Below are 19,358 nucleotides of genomic sequence, written 5' to 3'. Positions count from 1 at the left end.
TTCATAGTGAGAATATTCTTTAATATAGCCATTATGTTATTGCCTCTCAAAAGTATCTAAGCTGTATCCTGTGGCTGATAGGATACGGTACTTTATTGCTACTTGTCGAGTCAAACATTTCCTCTCCCTAAATCTGTTGCTTTAGTTTATAGTGTCTCAACCCCTCCCTTCTCCCGAGAACCACTGTCTGTCAAAGGAGCCTGGCTTTAGCCTTAAATGGTTAGCAAAAGAACAACAGGGGTGAAGTTCTTTTTAAAAAGGAAGACTCCAGGCGGATTTCAAACAATGTATTTCTTTTTTTTTTTACTTTTAAAAATACACAACATTCATCCCTGCAAATATCCAGCTCCTAGCACCAAGTGAAATCTCTGCAAGTTGTAAAATCACAAATGCACAAGCCACTTACCAGAGAGCACCCACTGAAATCCATTTCTCAGAGGGAGAGAGAGAGAGACAGAGAGAAAGAGAACATTCGGTAGCCATCCTTCTCAGTCCTCAGCTTGTGTCATTGAAGACTGGTTTTCCATAACAGTTTAATTATTTCTGAAATACTTGGGGAACTGTGCGCTTTTTAAAACAAAAAATTCTCAGACTATATTACAGCATTGAATCAGTCACCAAACTGAAGATTTCCTTCAAGGTTTTGCTACCAGCCACTAAATATTTAATACATCGTTTTCCTGCTCCTTTCTCCTACTCCCTCCCTCCTGTGTAATATGCTTTAATTTAATTCATAAAAAAAATTCCATATTAATTGAACACTTTTTTTTTTAAATATCAGATGGGCTCACGTAACAAAATGCTCGAGCCGAACCAGTTTTGGGTAGAACATTCAACTGTGGCCGGATAGGGTGGGGAAGAAACCATCACCCAACACCTTCCACCTATGGGCTGCAAGTGAGTCCAATCCATAATGACCCCCAACACCACAGCTCATAGTCTGGCCCAAAGTATGCCAAAGGCAGGACCTGGGGAAGGTGGGCGGTTCTTGTGAGTGGGTGAGGAAGAGAGATTTTTTGTCTTCGCGCGCGATATGCTAACTCTTGTTTTGCCAACACCGACCATGGTGCCAACCAAACATTGCTCAGGATCCAGGGCAAATCAGGAATATCAGCTGCACTTTCCTGCGACAAAATTTAAAAAAAATTATCCCTCTGGTTGCCGAGACACCTTGCAACAAAAAAAAAACATTGATTCAATGAAAAATGGCCTCCCAGCAAACAGGTCCAGTTACAAAGGTGCCGCACCATGAGAGGGTGATCGCCACGTGAAAGTTAGTGTTGGCAGCCTACTCAACTGCAGGGGGCATCATGGCAGAGTTCACTCTGGCAGGAGGTGGGAGGGGGTTGGGGTTGGGCAGGGGGTTGGAGGAAAGAGAGAAACAATGGGTAGCGAAGGAGAGCCAAGAAAGCTGCCCAAAGCGTCTTGTCATTTCCCAACCCTGGTCGAAATGCAGAGAGGAGTCTTTATCTGAACACATTCTCCAAAGAACCCCTAGCTGACTTGAGGTCAGAGCCACAAACCTCCCTGGCCTGTTTGGCCGGGTTACGACCGCCCTGGGAGGGAGGTGTGGACAGAAAAGTCGATCCGAATTTAAAAACTAATTTTGCTTAACCAGCCGAAGACCTTGCTTCGCTCAGCGAATAAACACCATCGCCCACTATCCAGACAAAAGGAGAAAAAAAAACTTTAAAGTCAGTACTAGTCACAGATCATTTCGCACAAGTTTTTTTTTAAAAAAACAGGAAAAAGTTTTAAAACTTTTTTTTTTCCAAAACACACTCATCGTCACAATTTCTCTTTTTGCTGACATTGAATCGAAAGCAAAAAAGTTTTTTTTTTTAAACATTTTCTTTACATAAAAAAGTCCGTAAAAATTTAATACAGTAAAATGTTTCTTTTAAAGTACGACAGTTTTTTGTTGACTGTCGTTGATATACAGTCAGACAGAATTGATATCTAACCAATACTATAGTATTTACACAGTAAAACAGGGAGAATGATGAAACCCTCCCTGACCCCACAACCCCCCTCCCTCAAAAATTGTAACTGTCAAAGTGAACAGGGACTAGTCATTAACTAGAAGTGGTTTCTTTGCCTTCTCAATATATTCACATATGCATTAAAACAGTATAATACAGATAGCTATGAGGAGACTGAGAAGCTGGTTATAGATTCACATGGGTTTTGCTCAAGGACGGGGCAGGGCTGGGGGAGGGGGAACAGAGAGGGGTTTATTATTCAATCCACATCTGGTTCTTCTTTAGGCTTGTAAATGGCGCCAAATTTCTGCATGTACTTCTTGATGTACTCCTTGGTTTTATGCTTCACATTTTCATTGCACTCTAGGTCCTCAGGATTCTTGCATTGTTTCAGCTCCTTGTTCATGACACCATGTGTCAACTGCGGAAGAGAAGGAATGAGAGAGGCGAGAGGGCACAGGGAGGGTGGCAGGGAGGGGGCAGAGAGGGAGCAGGGAGGGGGCAGAGAGGGCGCAGGGAGGGGGGCAGAGAGGGCGCAGGGAGGGGGGCGAGAGGGGCGCAGGGAGGGGGCAGAGAGGGCGCAGGGAGGGGGCAGAGAGGCCGCAGGGAGGGGGGCAGAGAGGCCGCAGGGAGGGGGGCAGAGAGGCCGCAGGGAGGGGGGCAGAGAGGCCGCAGGGAGGGGGGCAGAGAGGCCGCAGGGGAGGGGGGCAGAGAGGCCGCAGGGAGGGGGCAGAGAGGCAGCAGGGAGGGGGCAGAGAGGCCGCAGGGAGGGGGGCAGAGAGGCCGCAGGGAGGGGGCAGAGAGGCCGCAGGAGGGGGGCCGAGAGGCCGCAGGAGGGGGGGCAGAGAGGCCGCAGGGAAGGGGGCAGAGAGGCCGCAGGGAGGGGGCAGAGAGGCCGCAGGGAGGGGGCAGAGAGGCCGCAGGGAGGGGGCAGAGAGGCCGCAGGGAGGGGGCCAGAGAGGCCGCAGGGAGGGGGGCCAGAGAGGCCGCAGGGAGGGGGGCAGAGAGGCCGCAGGGAGGGGGGCAGAGAGGCCGCAGGGAGGGGGGCAGAGAGGCCGCAGGGAGGGGGGCAGAGAGGCCGCAGGGAGGGGGGCAGAGAGGCCGCAGGGAGGGGGCAGAGAGGCCGCAGGGAGGGGGGCAGAGAGGCCGCAGGGAGGGGGGCAGAGAGGCCGCAGGGAGGGGGGCAGAGAGGCCGCAGGGAGGGGGGCAGAGAAGGCCGCAGGGAGGGGGGCAGAGAGGCCGCAGGGAGGGGGGCAGAGAGGCCGCAGGGAGGGGGGCAGAGAGGCCGCAGGGAGGGGGCAGAGAGGCCGCAGGAGGGGGGCAGAGAGGCCGCAGGGAGGGGGGCAGAGAGGCCGCAGGGAGGGGGGCAGAGAGGCCGCAGGGAGGGGGGCAGAGAGGCCGCAGGGAGGGGGGCAGAGAGGCCGCAGGGAGGGGGGCAGAGAGGCCGCAGGGAGGGGGCAGAGAGGCCGCAGGGAGGGGGGCAGAGAGAGGCCGCAGGGAGGGGGCAGAGAGGCCGCAGGGAGGGGGGCAGAGAGGCCGCAGGGAGGGGGGCAGAGAGGCCGCAGGGAGGGGGCAGAGAGGGCGCAGGGAGGGGGGCAGAGAGGGCGCAGGGAGGGGGCAGAGAGGGCGCAGGGAGGGGGCAGAGAGGGCGCAGGGAGGGGGCAGAGAGGGTGCAGGGAGGGGGCAGAGAGGGCGCAGGGAGGGGGCAGGGAGGGCGCAGAGAGGGGGCAGGGAGGGGGCAGAGAGGCCGCAGGGAGGGGGGCAGAGAGGCCGCAGGGAGGGGGGCAGAGAGGCCGCAGGGAGGGGGGCAGAGAGGCCGCAGGGAGGGGGGCAGAGAGGCCGCAGGGAGGGGGGCAGAGAGGCCGCAGGGAGGGGGCAGAGAGGCCGCAGGGAGGGGGGCAGAGAGGCCGCAGGGAGGGGGCCAGAGAGGCGCAGGAGGGGGGCAGAGAGGCCGCAGGGAGGGGGGCAGAGGGGCCGCAGGGAGGGGGGCAGAGAGGCCGCAGGGAGGGGGGCAGAGAGAGGCCGCAGGGAGGGGGGCAGAGAGGCCGCAGGGAGGGGGGCAGAGAGGCCGCAGGGAGGGGGGCAGAGAGGCCGCAGGGAGGGAGGCAGAGAGGCCGCAGGGAGGGGGGCAGAGAGGCCGTAGGGAGGGGGGCAGAGAGGCCGCAGGGAGGGGGGCAGAGAGGCCGGCAGGGGGGGGGCAGAGAGGCCGCAGGGAGGGGGGCAGAGAGAGGCCGCAGGGAGGGGGCAGAGAGGCCGCAGGGAGGGGGGCAGAGAGGCCGCAGGGAGGGGGGCAGAGAGGCCGCAGGGAGGGGGGCAGAGAGGCCGCAGGGAGGGGATGGAGGATGCAGGGAGAAGGTGGAGGGCGCAGAGAGGGGGGAGATTGGGTGGGGTGGGGGGGGGGGGGGGGGGGAGGAGAGATCGTGTGGTGAAGGAGAAGAGTGAGAGGGAGATGAAACATAATGGTTAATACCTATCTGCATTAAATCTTCCATGCAGTTCCTATCCTCTAGTCAAAGTTGCCCATTCTCGGGGCTTGGAGTTTACCTTCATATCCATTGGTGCTGACTCTGGTGCTGCACTCAAGTGGTAACTTAATTACAAAGGGGTCTGGACAGCGAGAGCCAGAGTTTAATCCAAAGCTCACAATTGCACTTTAACCAAGGCTCATCTCCCAATCCACTTGCCCAAAGTGGACAGGGATAGCTGGAGACCCCCCCCTAGTGGCCAAGGCCAGCATCACTACTCCAATTGCTGATTCAGCAGGGATCTCTCTTCCCTGTCTGTGGGCCTCAGGCCCATGTGGAGGCAGGCACAGCCTGTCAGACATTTACTAAAGAGGCCCCGGAAAAGAAATCCCACAAATCAGCTAAAAGATGTTTTCTGTGCCCTTACCTTCCGAGCGAGATGTTTAAAGTCCTCTGTTGCTACAATTCTTCCTAATTTACAGTCAGGTTTCCGGTAGGGATTCAGACACAGAACAATGAACTGGGAGATCTGGAAAGAGGAAAGGAAGTGAGACTGTGGACAATTATAGATTCCCCCCCCCCCCCCCCCCCCCCCCCCCACCCGGCCCACCCCAGCTCACAAATTTCCACGATGTATTTTTCATTCACCCCCAAAACAATGACCATCATTGGGCTAATATTATACAATGAAGTAAGTTAGCTCTGTAAGTTGGATGGCTGGTTTGTGATGCACAACAAGGCCACCAGCTTTGGTTCAATTCCTATACTGGCTGAAGTTGTTCAAGAAGGCCTCAACTTCGCAGCCTTGTACTTCACCTGGAGGTGTGGTGACCCTCAGACCCACCACCAGTCACTTCTCCCCCTCAAAAGGGGAAAGTGGCCTGTGGTCATCTGGGACTATGGTAACTTTATTTTATTATAGAATGAGCAGTACCTAAAGCAGCAAGGACGTTATTTATACAGCTCATCACGTTTTGTTCAGTTTTGGATATTGCACTTCAGGAAGGACAAATTGGCCTTGCAGATTCATCACGATAATACCAGCGTTCAAGAGACTAAATTTAGAGGACAGTTCCCTTGTTTAGTATTACCTAGAGAGACCATAAGACCATAAGACATAGGAGTGGAAGTAAGGCCATTCGGCCCATCGAGTCTACTCCGCTAGAGAGAGTGAAGGTTAATCTCACTGGTGTTTTAAATGGCAAAAGGATTTAATAAAATGGGTCCAGGGAACATATTTGTTTTTAATGATTGGATCTTGGCCATTAACTGCCAATGCCTTAGTTCAGGAATTCGTCCTTCAACTTCTCCTCTTCTACTGCTATCTTCCCTTTGTGCTTCAGTATCATGACATTTTTTATTTGTTTTATGGGATGTGGGCGTTGCTGGTTAGGCCAGCATTTATTGCCCACCCCTAGTTGCCCTTCAGAAGGTGGTGGTGAGTTGCCCTCTTGAACCGCTGTCGTCCTTGAGGTGTAGGTACACCTACTGTGCTGATAGGGAGGGAGTTCCAGGATTTTGTCCCAGCAACAGTGAAGGAGCGGCGATATATTTCCAAGTCAGGGTGATGTGCGACTTGGAGGGGATCCTTCAGGTGGTGGGGTTCCCGGGTCTGCTCTTGTCCTTCGAGATGGTAGTGGCCGTGTGTTTGGAAGGTGCTGTCTAAGGAACCTTGATGTGAGACAGCTCCTTCAACTTTGGCACAAGCCCCCAGATGTTATTAAGGAAGGCTTTGCAGGGTCGGCAGGGTTGAGTTTGCTGTTGCCATTTCCGGTGCCTGGTAGTCGATGCTGGGTAGTCCGTCCAATTTCATTTCTTTTTTGTGTTTTTGTAGCGGTTGAAAACAACCGAGTGGCTGCAATATTTTACTGAGTTTAAATTTCACCACCCAAGTACCCTGATCATTATCCTGGGTCTCTGGAGTACTAGTCCAGTGACAATACCACTACACCACCGCCTCCCCGCCATGTTTACTCCCATCCAAGGTGCTACGTAAATGCAATTGTATAAATGGGCAGAGACAATATACACACAGCAAGACCCCACAAATAGCAAAGACTCTGTTTTAGCAATGTTGCATGAGGGATAAATTGGCCAGGACACCCGATGTGAACTCTCCTGCTCTTCCCCAATTAACATCTTGGGATCTTTTCTTACATTCATCAGAAGAGAGCAAACTGGAATTCAGTTAAAAGCCTCGATCGAAATGTCACCTCTGGTCCGGCAACACTCCCTCAGCTTTGCACTGGGGCGTCAGTCTAGATTATGGACTTGAGTGTCGGAAGTGGGCGGCTTGAAGGGAAGAAGACACAATAAAAGCTAAGGAGAGGTTGAGTTACTTAATGTACTGCAGCATTCCAGAACTTGACCTCAAGTTCAGAAATAATAATTGCTGAAGGATAAAACAATATTCATACTCTTATGCCCTCTTGCTTGGTCTGCAGCTCTGCAAATCCATGTTGCCTCGCATGCCTGCCTCGGGTGACCTTGGTATGAGGTTAATGTCATTCACACTTTTTAAAAAAAAAAGTCTACTTACAGATTTTGAAGCCTGCTCGGTTCCCTTGTCCCCTCTATTTGTTTTGTTCTGTGCTTTAAAAGCCACACTCACCCTCAAATCAAGTCCTACAATGGGACTTCCTCTAGGAACATTCGGTCACACGAGCTTGCTCGGTCATTTAACTGGATCATGACTGATATTCTATCTCAATGCTATCTTCCAACACTATCCCCATGTCCTTGAGGTCATTGGTATCTCGGTATCTACTGACTTCTGCTTTGAATATACTCAATGACTGAAACTCCATTGGCCTCTGGGGTAGAGAATTCCAAAGATTCACCACTCTCTAACACCAATGAAACTCCGCCTCATCTCGGTCTTAAATGGACTACCTCTTATTCTGAGACTGTGCACTCTGGTTCTAGATCCAATCAGGGAAAATATCCTTCCTGCATCTACCCTGTAAGAATTTTATATGCTTCAATGACATCACCGCTCATTCTTATAAATTCTAGAGAATACAGGGCTGGTCTCCTCGATCTTTCCTTATTTGACAATCTTGCTATCCCAGGGATTAGTCTGGTGAACCAGTACTGAACTCCCTCTAAACACTGGCCAGCTTCTATACTTTTTCTGCCTCCCCGGTGACATGATTCCCCTTTAGCCTCTTCCTGCCCCACAACTGAAGGAGTTGGTTCTTGACGGGGTTTCAATTATACCCCAGGCCTCACAGCGAGGTATGTAAAAGCGAGTGGCTACATGCTGTGTGAGGGTGAATGACAGATGAACCCACTTTTGTGTCCAGTGGGTTAGAAGGTAATTATACCCCATCAGACTGAGCAACATTATTAAATTCAGTACAGGCCAGTGAGGAGCAGCACGAGACTGGGTCACTGGATGCAAACATTGCAGCCTTGCTAGATCCTGCGCTCACCTAATATGGGTACACCATGGGTTCCTTTACATGTTACACACCATCCTGACTCGGAAATATATCACCCCTCTTTCTCTTGTCACTGGGTCAAAATCCTAGAACTCCCTTCCCAGCAGCGGGTATAGCTACATCACAGGGACCAGAGCGGTTTAAGGTGGCGTTCGCAAAGCCAATCAGGGAAGGGCAATAAGTGCTGGCCCACATTGTGTGAAAGAAAAAAAAATCCAGTTGATGGCATGCCAACCCCAGCAAAGAGTTTTTGGAGAAGTCAGATAAAGTGCAGTCAGGCTAGAACCTGCTAAATGCCTAATCTAGTCTAGCATTTAACCCATTAGCCTAAACATGCACTCCTTCTGCCAGCAGCAAACTGTGGCTGCAATTTGCACCATCTACAGACGCACTTCAGCAAGTCGCCAAGGCTTCTTCACCTAGAAACACCGCCACTACCAAGTTACTTCATTATTGCTGGGTTAACAGCTTGGAACTACCTAACAGCATTGCAGTAACATGCAGTCCACATCAACTGCAATGATTCAAGGTGACGGCTCATCAACACCTTCTTAGAGCTTTGAGGGATACTCACGAGGAACGGGGAATGCATTTGGGAAGAGATGTGCATTAGGGAGGAGGGGTACACCTTTGGGTGGAGAGGTTTTTATGAGGGGGGTTCAGCCATGAGAGGGTGGGTTATGTTCGCAGGAGGGGTACACATCGATAGGGGACAGGGATACACTCGTATGCCATGAGGACATTTGAGAACTCCCCTTATGTTTCTGAGAGAAGCAAGGGAGAGGGAAGCTCAGTGAATTAATGACCCATTTGCAATTCAGACAATGAGTCACTTATTAAAATCGAGGCTGAATTTTTCTTCCGATCATATGCAGCCCAAAACAAAAGCTGTTTTCCAGAGACCCACCTCCACCCAATCATCTTGCTATCACCTTTAGAAAGGTATCCAATTCACACAAAACACACATATACTGACGACATTAATGTACAAAGAACAAGAGAAAAGTACAGCACAAGAACAGGCCCTTCAGCCCTCCAGGTCTGCACCGCCCATGCTGCCCATTCAACCTAAAACCTTCTATATTTACGGTGTCCGTATCCCTCTATTCCCACCCTATTCATGTATTTGTTATGACACCCCTTAAACGTCACTATCGTATCTGCTTTCACCACTTCCCCCAGCAGTGAGTTCCAGGCATCCACTAACCTCTGTGTAAAAAAACTTCCCTCGCACATCTCCTTTAAACTTTGACCCTTGCACCTTAAGCCTATGTCCCCGAGTAATTGACCCCTCTACCCTCGGAAAAAGCTTCTGATTATCCACTCTGTCTATGCCCCTCATAATTTTGTGGACCTCTATCAGGTTGCCCCATAACATCGGTCGTTCCAACTTCTCCTCATAGCACTGCCCTGACAACTTGTTCCACAGCTCAATTGCCCTCCAGTTCTCCCCAAACCCCATCCTGACTAGGCAGCACGGTAGCATGGTGGTTAGCATAAATGCTTCACAGCTCCAGGGTCCCAGGTTCGATTCCCGGCTGGGTCACTGTCTGTGCGGAGTCTGCACGTCCTCCCCGTGTGTGCGTGGGTTTCCTCCGGGTGCTCCGGTTTCCTCCCACAGTCCAAAGATGTGCGGGTTAGGTGCATTGGCCATGCTAAATTGCCCGTAGTGTCCTAAAAAGTAAGGTGGGGGGGGGGGGGGGGGGGGGGGTTGTTGGGTTACGGGTATAGGGTGGATATGTGGGTTTGAGTAGGGTGATCATGGCTCGGCACAACATCGAGGGCCGAAGGGCCTGTTCTGTGCTGTACTGTTCTATGTTCTATGTTCTAATTGCTTACTTCTTTAGCTTTATATTTGCACTTTACAATATGAATAAATCTTATCGATAGGAAAAATATAAACATACATTCATAAAGTACTTTAATGATACTTGAAGGAATAATTAATCACAGCAACATGCAACAAGCAAGGAGATAACTTACCAGTTTATCTAATTTTCTCGTGGGGTCATGACTGGAGTTTTGGGGGGGGGGGGGGGGGGGGGGGGAAAGAAAGAAGAGCGCCATTTTGTGCACAGTACCTGCAATAGTACATTTGTTCATGGTGTTGATTGATGGAGGAATATTGACCAGGATACTAAGAGACCCGTGGAATCGCTGGGAAACGAAGGCGAGGGGGGATGTGGGGCGAGGTGGTTGGAAAATGGAGGCACATGGAGGAGAGCCAAAAGTTTATATGGTACAGACTTACCTCCTTCCTGAACATCTCTTTGCTCCTTTTGGCGAGCTCGCTTGAGGTGTCAGCCTCTGCTGTTTTAGGTTTTTTCTTGGATGACTGTAACAAGAGAAAAGGAAGGATTTTGATAACTTCAAAAATAAAAGGTAGGAATATAACTTGTCACAGCTGGATTCCCAGGTCACACCGGGTTAGGTGGTGGTAATCAGCACTCACCCAGTTGCAATTCCAACAACATAGCATAATAAAATACGAAAAGGCTATTAATCCATCAAGTCCCTTGGATTGACCCGACCTCATTTATTCTTCATATTCCTTCACCCGATATCTTCCCATCAACACACCCAAATGCATCTCACCAACACTTACCGAATCATCGAATCCCTACAGTGCAGAAGGTGGCCATTCTGCCCATCGAGTATGCACCGGTCCCGGAAACAGCAAACCACTTGAGCCCCCCCATCCCTGTAACCCAGTAACCCCACATAACCTTTTGGACACGAACGGGCAATTTAGCATGGCCTGCACATCTTTGGACTGTGGGAGGAAACCGGAGCATCCGGAGGAAACCCACGCAGACAGGGGGAAAAGTGCAAACTCCACACAGACAGCCACCCACGGCCGGAATTGAACCCGGGTCCCTGGAGCTGTGAGGCAACAGTGCCAACCACCGTGCCACCCCTGATGTAGTGTCTGGAGATCCACCTAAGTGTAGCGTTGGGGCCTGCAAGACCAGAAAATTAGGCACCAGTTAAATTGGCATGGGTGCAGGGCACAGTTTAGCGATAGGGGCTACGGCATTGATCTGTATATATGTTTCCACATTAAACATCTGTGCACAATGTTACAACCGGCATTGGTTCTCTGTTAGATAGGTGTGAGGGTGGGCTGGCCGCAGAGGGGGTCCGGGGACGGGACTGGGGGGGGGGGGGGGGGGGGGGGGTGTGTGTTTGTGTGGGTGTGGTCTGCGTTGTCCGTGCCCCTGGCCAGTCCCCGCCCGTCAGTGAACCTGGAGGCGAACAGAGCGTCCCATGCATGTTCGCCCTGCTGCACACGTCGTGCGGCCTCCCGTGCCTGCTCTGACCCCACGTCCTGCTCATTCTTGCCCTCCCCCGCATCCTTATCATCAGACGCAGACTGACGTTCATCCTCCTCCTCCAGCAAGTCGCTCCTCTGTCGCGTGATGTTTGGAGGACGCGGCAGGCCACCACCGTGCGGGCAACCCTCCCAGCGCCAGACTGGAGGGCCTTTCCAAACCGGTCCAGGCACCTGAACCACATCTTCAGGATCCAAAGCATCGCTTGACCATGCCACTGGTCACGGAATGGGCGTCGTGGTAGCGGGTCTCAGCATCTGTCCGTGGCCTCCAGATAGACGTCATCAGCCACGACAGCAGTGGGTAACTCCTGTCCTGTCGCCCAGCCGGTGGGGTCCCCGAAGAGGCCAAGAACCATCGTGTGTGCCAGGATGAAGGCGTTGTGCACACTGCCCGGTTATCAGGTGCAGATGTACGTGATACGCATCTGATGTCAGCATCTATCCTCGATAATCTTTTAACCAACACACTTATTCTTTGGTGAAAATAATTCTCTGTACCCTCCCTGTTTCCTGATGTCCCCATTTTTAACTCTTGCCCACTGGGACTTGAATGTTTCACAACATTGGAAAATTTGCCTCAGTTGACAAAACCAGCCCCCTTCATAAGTTTGCAGATTCTGATCTGTTCTTAAAATATTGATATCTCCAACACACCCAAATGAGCTACAAAAATAAAATCAGTTCAAGGCACAGTATGTTGGTTGGGAGGTCTCAAAAGCTACCCCCTCAGTGGATTCCAATGTTCAATGCCTTCAATTAATGCAGAATTACAAAGTCAAATAGGATTTTGGGAATTCCACAATTGAAGAGTTTGTTGAGTACAAATCAAAGGTGGTCCCAATCAAAGACTAACAGAGCCCTGATGTCAGGATCCTCCCATTTATACCTGGTTTCCCCAGTGTATTCGCTTTATTTTCTGTTTGCTTTTATAACTTTTGTGCCTGGACAGTTGCTGAGACTTATGCCTTTCAGATGGACTGCACTTTTAATTTAAAAACAAATTAGGACACCTCCCGGCAGATGTGTTAGTTAGACTGACCTCAGGAAACCCCCCCCCCCCCCCCCCCCCGGTGAGATGTGCTGCTTGGTTTGGTCCATTGAGGATTCATCTTGATGGACTTGGTTGGCAGTCAAACAGTTCCTTTAAATTACCGCGGCTTAACAGATCCTTGATGCTGATTGGTGATTGTTCCGGAATGGCCCTTATCTTGTGAGACTGGGTGTTTTTGCTTTCAGTTTTGATTTGAACTCAAGAGCTGAACAGAACTCTTAAATGTCTCTCGCAGAAAGGGTGGAACTCTCTCTCTTCTTTTTAAAATTTTTTTTAAGAGTACCCAATTATTTTTTCCAATTAAGGAGCAATTTAACATGGCCAATCCACCTAACCTGCACATCTTTGGGTTGTGGGGGCGAAACCCACGCAGACACGGGGAGAACGTGCAAACTCCTCACAGACAGTGACCCAGGGCCGGGATTCGAACCCAGGTCCTCAGCGCCGTAGGCAGCAATGCTAACCACTGTGCCACCATGCTGCCCTTGGAACTCTCTAATACCTCGGCTGGGGTTCACTCCAGGTAAAATGGAGCAGCCAGTGTTTTTTCATTTATCCAGCTGGTAAGTGTTTGAAGCCTGAAGACAGCTAGAGGGAACTTTCCGGAATCCTTTGTAAAGTTATCAGATCATTCTTCGGCCTCGTGGAAGCTGCCTCTCTGATAATCTGTTTATCTGAGACAATCTGTTGGTCAGTGTGCTGAGGCTGAAGCTGGCAACTGAACAGACCTGAAGTGCATCTTCCATGTGAAGGCCAAGGCTAGCACAAGTTAAAGTGACTCCTTAGAGTGGATCCCACAGGCTGAGAGTCCGGCTTGAATGTTTCAGCCAGAAGATCCAAACCAACTGGTGGTTTCAGCACTCTGCACCCTGGGAAGATAGCCGGCTACAATGATCTCAATGTCAGTAACAAGGACACTCATCTCTCTTCCTTCCATTTTAATCCCTATAATTTCACCCCTTTCCCTCTGTGTGCGTGTGTCTTGTGTGGGTTTGGGTAGAGGGTGGGACGATAAGGGGGGGGGGGGGGGGGGGGTGAAGTAATAGATTAGCTGGCTAATATTTTATTTTTTGAGTATCCAATTAAGGGGCAATTTAGTGTGGCCAATCCACCTACCCTGCCCATCTTTAGGGTTGTGGGGGTGAAACCCACGCAAACACGAGGAGAATGTGCAAACTCCACACGGACAGTGACCCAGAGCCAGGATCGAACCTGGGATCTCGGCGCCGTGAGGCAGCAGTGCTAACCACTGCGCCACCATGCTACCCAGCTGGCCAATATTCTATGTTAATCATCTCATGTCTTATCTCCCTTGTTATTAAACTAAGTTAAAGACTCTACTGCACAGAGTTCCAGGAAACAAATAAACATTAGCGCACGCGCACACTCACAAGCATACGCACATGCTGTACAAGTACACACACCTGGCTGTAAGAGTTAGGTGTCCCATCACCACTTCCATCTTGTCCGTGTAGTTCAGTTAGCATTGGGTCCTAAAAATAACGAGAAACAAATAATGAAATTCCTCCTCCAACTTTGTTCAGCTACAGATATCACTCCCTTCCCCTTCCAGTTATAGCAATCAGGTAACATCAGTCAGATTTAAGACATGGCAGGAGATCCCAGACTCGTGTCATGCTCCTTATGTGCAATGTGGGAGTTCAGGGACACGTTCACTGTCCCTGGCTCCTTCACGTGCAAGAAGTATGTCCAGCTGCAGCTCCTGTTACATCGCTTGACGGCTCTGGAGCTGCGGATGGACTCACTTTGGAGCATCCATGATGCCGAGGAAGTTGTAGATAGCACGTTTAGCGCGTTGGTCACACCGCAGATAAAGAGTACTGAGGGAGATAGGAAATGGGTGACCATCAGACAGAGGAAGAGCAGGAAGGCAGTGCAGGGGTCCCCTGCGGTCATCTCCCTCCAAAACAGATATACCGCTTTGGATACTGTTGGGGGAGATGGCTCACCAGGGGAAGGCAGCAGTAGCCAGGTTCATGGCACCGTGGCTGGCTCTGCTGCACAGGGGGGCAGAAAAAAAGAGTGATAGAGCTATAATGATAGGGGATTTGATTGTAAGGGGAGTAGACAGGCGTTTCTGCGGACGCAAACGGGACTCCAGGAAGGTATGTTGACCCCATTGCAAGGGTGGACAGCCAGCTGCCATGGTGCATATAGGCACCAACGATATAGGTAAAAACCCAATGAGGTCCAACATGCTGAATTTAGGGAGTTAGGAGATAAACTAAAAAGGTGGACCTCAAAAGTAGTAATATCGGGATTGCTACCAGTGCCACGTGCTAGTCAGAGTAGGAATGATAGGATAGACAGGATGAACGAGTGGCTTGAGAGATGGTGCAGGAAGAAGGGATTCAGATTTGTGGGACATTTGAACCGGTTCTGGGGGAGGTGGGAATATTACAAATCGGTCGGTCTACACCTGGGCAGGACTGGAACCAATGTCCTCGGGGGGTTGTTTACTCGCGAAGTTGGGGAGGGTTTAAACTAATGTGGCAGGGGGATGGGAACCAATACAGGAAGGCGGAGGGTAGTAAAGAGATGATAGAAACAAAAGTCAGTACGGAGAAAAGTGGACAGCAGAGAAACAAGTTGAACTGCGTTTATTTCAATGCAAGAGGCCTAACGGGCAAAGCAGATGAACTCGGGGCATGGATAGATACATGGGACTGGGATATTATAACTATTACTAAAACTTGGCTAAAGGGTGGGCGGGACTGGCAGCTCAATGTTCTGGGGTACAGATGCTATAGGAAAGATAGAACAGGAGGTAAGAGAGGAGGGGTGAGATGCGTTTTTGATTCGGGAAAGTAGCACGGCAGTACAGAGAGAGGATATATCCGAGGGTTCGCCCACTGAGTATATATGGGTAGAACTGCAAAATAAGAAGGGTGAGATCACTTTGATAGGACTGTACTATAGTCCCCCAAATAGTCAGCGGGATATTGAGGAGCAAATATGTAAAGAGATTACAGATAGCTGCCAGAAAAATAGGGTGGTAATAGTTGGGGACTTTAACTTACCCAACATTAACTGGGACAGCCATAGCACTAGGGGTTTGGATGGAGAGAAATTTGTCGAGTACATTCAGGAAGAATTCCTCATTCAATATGTGGTTGGCCCGACCAGAGAGGGGGCAAAACTTGACCTCCTCTTGGGGAATAAGGAAGGGTAGGTGACGGAAGTGTTAGTGAGGGATCACTTTGGGACCAGTGACCATAATTCCTTAGTTTTAAGACAGCTATGGAGAATGATAGTTCTGGCCCAAAAGTTAAATATTTTAAATTGGGGCAAGGCCAATTTCAAGGGTAATAGACAGGAACTTTCAAAAGTTGATTGGGGGTGCCTATTTGCAGGCAAGGGGGCAGCTGGTAAGTGTGAATCTTTCAAAAAGGTGTTAACTAGGGTTCAAGGTAAGCGCATTCCTCTCAGAGTGAAGGGCAGAGTTCGTAGAAGGACGGAACCCTGGATGACACGGGATATTGAGGCTATGGCCAGAAGGAAGAAGGAGGCAGTTGACATGCATATCAAATGGATCCCATGAAGAGTATAGGGCTTGTCGGAGTAAAGTTAAGAGAGAAATCAGGAGGGCAAACAGGGGACATGAGATTGTCTTGGCAGATAGGCAAAGGAAAATCCAAAGAGCTTTTACAGATACATAAAGTGTAAAAGGGTAACTAGAGAGAGAGTAGGGCCTCTTAAAGATAAACAAGGTTATCTATGTGCAGATCCACAAGGAATGGGAGAGGTCCTAAATGAATATTTCTTGTCAGTATTTACTGGTGAGAAAGGCACGAATGTGAGGGAAATTGGGGAAATAAAAAGTGATGTCTTGAGGAATGTACATATTACAGATAAGGAAATGCTGGAGGTATTAAAGCCCATCAAGATAGATAGATCCCCAGCACCTGATGAAATGTATCCCAGGACATTGTGGGAGGCTAAGGAGGAAATTGCCAGCCCCCTAGCTGAGATATTTGAATCATCGACAGCCACAGGAGAGGTGCCTGAAGATTGGAGGGTAGCAAACGTTGTGCCCTTGTTTAAGAAGGGCTGTAGGGATAAGCCGAGGAACTACAAACCAGTTAGCTATACTTTTGTAGTGGGTAAGTTGTTAGAAGGTATTCTGAAGGACAGGCTCTACAAGCATTTAGACAGGCAAGGGCTAATTAGGGAAAGTCAGCATGGCTTTGTAAGGGGAAAGTCATGTCTCACAAATTTGATTGAGTTTTTTGAAGGGTAACCAGGAACCAGGGCAGTGCAGTCGACGTTGTCTACATGGACTTTAGCAAGGCCTTTTACAAAGTACCGCATGGTAGGTTTCTGCAAAAGGTTAAATCTCAGAATCCAGGGTGAGGTAGCCAACTAAATAAAAAATTGGCTTGGTGACCAAAGCCAAAGGGTGGTTGTGGAGGGTTGTTTTTCAAATTGGAGGCCTGTGACCAGCGGTGTGCCTCACAGATTGGTGCTGGATCCACTTTAAAAAATATATATATTAATAATTTAGATGAGAATGTAGAAGGCATGGTTAGTAAGTTTGCAGATGACACCAAGATTGGTGGCATAGTGGATAGTGAAGGAGGTTTATAAGATTGCAACAGGATCTTGACCAATTGAGCCAGTGAACCAATGGCAGTTGGAGTTTAATTTGGATAAATGTGAGGTGATGCAGTTTGGTACTTCAAATCAGGGCAGGACGTACTCAGTTAATGGTAGGGAGTTGGGGAGAGTTACAGAACAAACAGATCTACGGGTACAGGTTCATAGCTCCTTGAAGGAGCTATGAATACAAGACCAGGGATGTACTTCTGAGGCTGTATAAGGCTCTGGTCAGACCCCATTTGGAGTATTGTGGGCAGTTTTGGGCCCCATATCCAAGGAAAGATATGCTGGCCTTGGAAAGGGTCCAGAGGAGGTTCACAAGAATGATCCCTGGAATTAAGAACTTGTCGTATGAGCAACATTTGAGGACTCTGGGTCTGTACTCGGGAGTTTAGAAAGATGAGAGGGGATCTTATTGAAACTTACAAGATACTGCAAGGCCTGGATAGAGTGGACGTGGCTAGAATGTTTCCACTTGTTGGAAAACCTAGAACCAGAGGACACCATCTCAGAGTAAAGAGACGATCCTTTAAAGCAGAGGTGAGGAGGAATTTCTTCAGCGGAGGGTGGTGAATCTGTGGAACTCTTTGCTGCAGAAGGCTGTGGAGGCCAAATCACTGAATGTCGTTAAGACAGAGATAGATAGGTTCTTGATTAAGAAGAGGATCAGGGGTTATGGGGATGAGAAAATATCACCGATTGAATGGCGGAGCAGACTCAATGGGCCAAGTGGCTTAATTCTGCTCCAATGTCTTATGGAGTCGCAGGTGGACAGGGTGATGAAGAAGGCATTCAGCATGCTAGGTTTTATTGGTCAAAACATTGAATACAGGAGTTGGGAGGTCTTGTTGAAGTTGTACAAGGCATTAGTAAGACCATACGTAAATACGGTGTTCAGTTCTGGTCACCCTATTATAGGAAGGATAGTGAGGCTAGAAAGAGTACAGAAGACATTGACGAGGATGCTACCAGGACTTGATGGTCTGAGCTATAAGGAGAGGCTGGATAGGCTGGAACTTTATTCCCTGGAGCGTAGGAGATTAGGGGTGATCTTGTGGAGGTATATAAAATAACAAGGGGCACAGATAAGGTAGATAGTCAACATCTTTTCCCAAAGGTAGAGGAGGCTAGAACTAGAGGGCATAGGTTTAAGGTGAGAGGGGAGAGATACAAAAGAGACCAGAGGGGAAATTTCTTCACACAGAGGGTGGTGAGCATCTGGAACAGGCTGTTAGAGGCAGTGGTGGAGGCGGGTACAATTTAACAGTGAGACAGTTACATGAGCAGGGTGGATATAGAGGGATATGGGCCAAATGCATGCAAGTGGGACTAGCTTAGTGATAGAAATTGGGCAGCATGGACAAGCTGGGCCAAAGGGCCTGTTTCCATGCTGTAAACATCTATTATTCTAGATATGGGGCTGGTTTAGCACAATGGGCTAAACAGCTGACTTGTGATGCAGAACACGGCCAGCAGCACGGTTCAATTCCCGTACTAGCCTACCCGAACAGGCGCCGGAATGTGGCGACTAGGGACTTTTCACAGTAACTTCATTGAAGCCTACTTGTGACAATAAGCGATTATTATTATTAATGGAAACCAGCACGAAAGGTTAATAATATGCAGTCAAGTAAGAAACACTATGGTAGGTCCAGAACCCAGTGTGACCAGGTCAGCTACATTAATTGGGTAAAGGTAACACTGCTGCGTTGAGGATACTAAAGTCAGTGTTTTGCTTTGAAATCTTCATCGAGTCAGCAACTCCCAACATAGTTCAGAAGCAGGAAACGTTACCTTGGCTGGATTTTCATCATACGTGGGCGTTCCCAGATCCATTTCTGCTTCGTGACCCACGCTCATGTCATCGCTACCTGCATCCCACAACGGCGGGTCCCATTGTGTTTGCCTGAAGGAATATACAAGATGATTGAATGAGATGGGATCGCAGGGCGTTCAGGGAAACGGATCCAGCACAGCAGGAGATTGTTGGGAACTCTTTGGCTCAACCCTGGTTCAGAGCACCGGGTGCAGTTCTGGTCAACTAAGCTGGAGTTTCCTGGCACTGGGGAGTGTAGGGCAATTTAAACAGAACTGTAGAGCTATAGCAGAGGCTGCAAGGACTGCTAATGTGAACTATGAGAAAAGGAGGATGAGTGGACACTTCACTGATTCTGGGGGTGCAGCCGATAATGTAAATAGCAATTACTGGTTTAACACAGCCAACACTTGTGCACAGAAGGATCTCAAAAACAGCAACATCTGGAATGTCTATTTCGGTGATATTGGTTGAGGGATAAATGTTGGCCAGACAGAGGATAGAATTTCAAAATAGTGCCCTGGGAACCTGAGCAGGCAGACAGAGCTTCTGTTAATGTCCCACCCAAAAGGCAGCATTCCTGACAGCGGCGTACTCCTTCAGTTACGTACGGGAGTATCAGTCTAGCCTTTGTGCTCAAGCCTGGA

At 49.6% G+C, this 19,358-nt stretch overlaps 1 protein-coding gene across 3 annotated transcripts in view; it reads right to left on the bottom strand.

Moving 5' to 3' along the window:
• Window positions 1–276: 276 nt before the first annotated feature.
• The window catches only part of setd2 (SET domain containing 2, histone lysine methyltransferase), a 110,640-nt gene continuing 91,558 nt past the window's right edge, over window positions 277–19,358 (bottom strand). For all 3 annotated transcript variants that reach the window (XM_038808915.1, XM_038808911.1, XM_038808912.1), the window contains 5 exons: window positions 18,690–18,801; window positions 13,700–13,768; window positions 10,142–10,225; window positions 4,875–4,976; window positions 277–2,403 (listed from right to left, as the gene is read on the bottom strand). In XM_038808915.1, coding sequence (XP_038664843.1) covers window positions 2,242–2,403; window positions 4,875–4,976; window positions 10,142–10,225; window positions 13,700–13,768; window positions 18,690–18,801 — 529 coding nt within the window. In that variant the 3' untranslated portion in view covers window positions 277–2,241. The remainder of the gene's footprint in view (window positions 2,404–4,874; window positions 4,977–10,141; window positions 10,226–13,699; window positions 13,769–18,689; window positions 18,802–19,358) is intronic.

This window comes from Scyliorhinus canicula, chromosome 10 (assembly GCF_902713615.1).
Source record: "Scyliorhinus canicula chromosome 10, sScyCan1.1, whole genome shotgun sequence".
NCBI lineage: Eukaryota > Metazoa > Chordata > Chondrichthyes > Carcharhiniformes > Scyliorhinidae > Scyliorhinus > Scyliorhinus canicula.
Note: the sequence above shows the minus strand (reverse complement) of the source record. Positions and strands in the feature narration are given on the sequence as shown.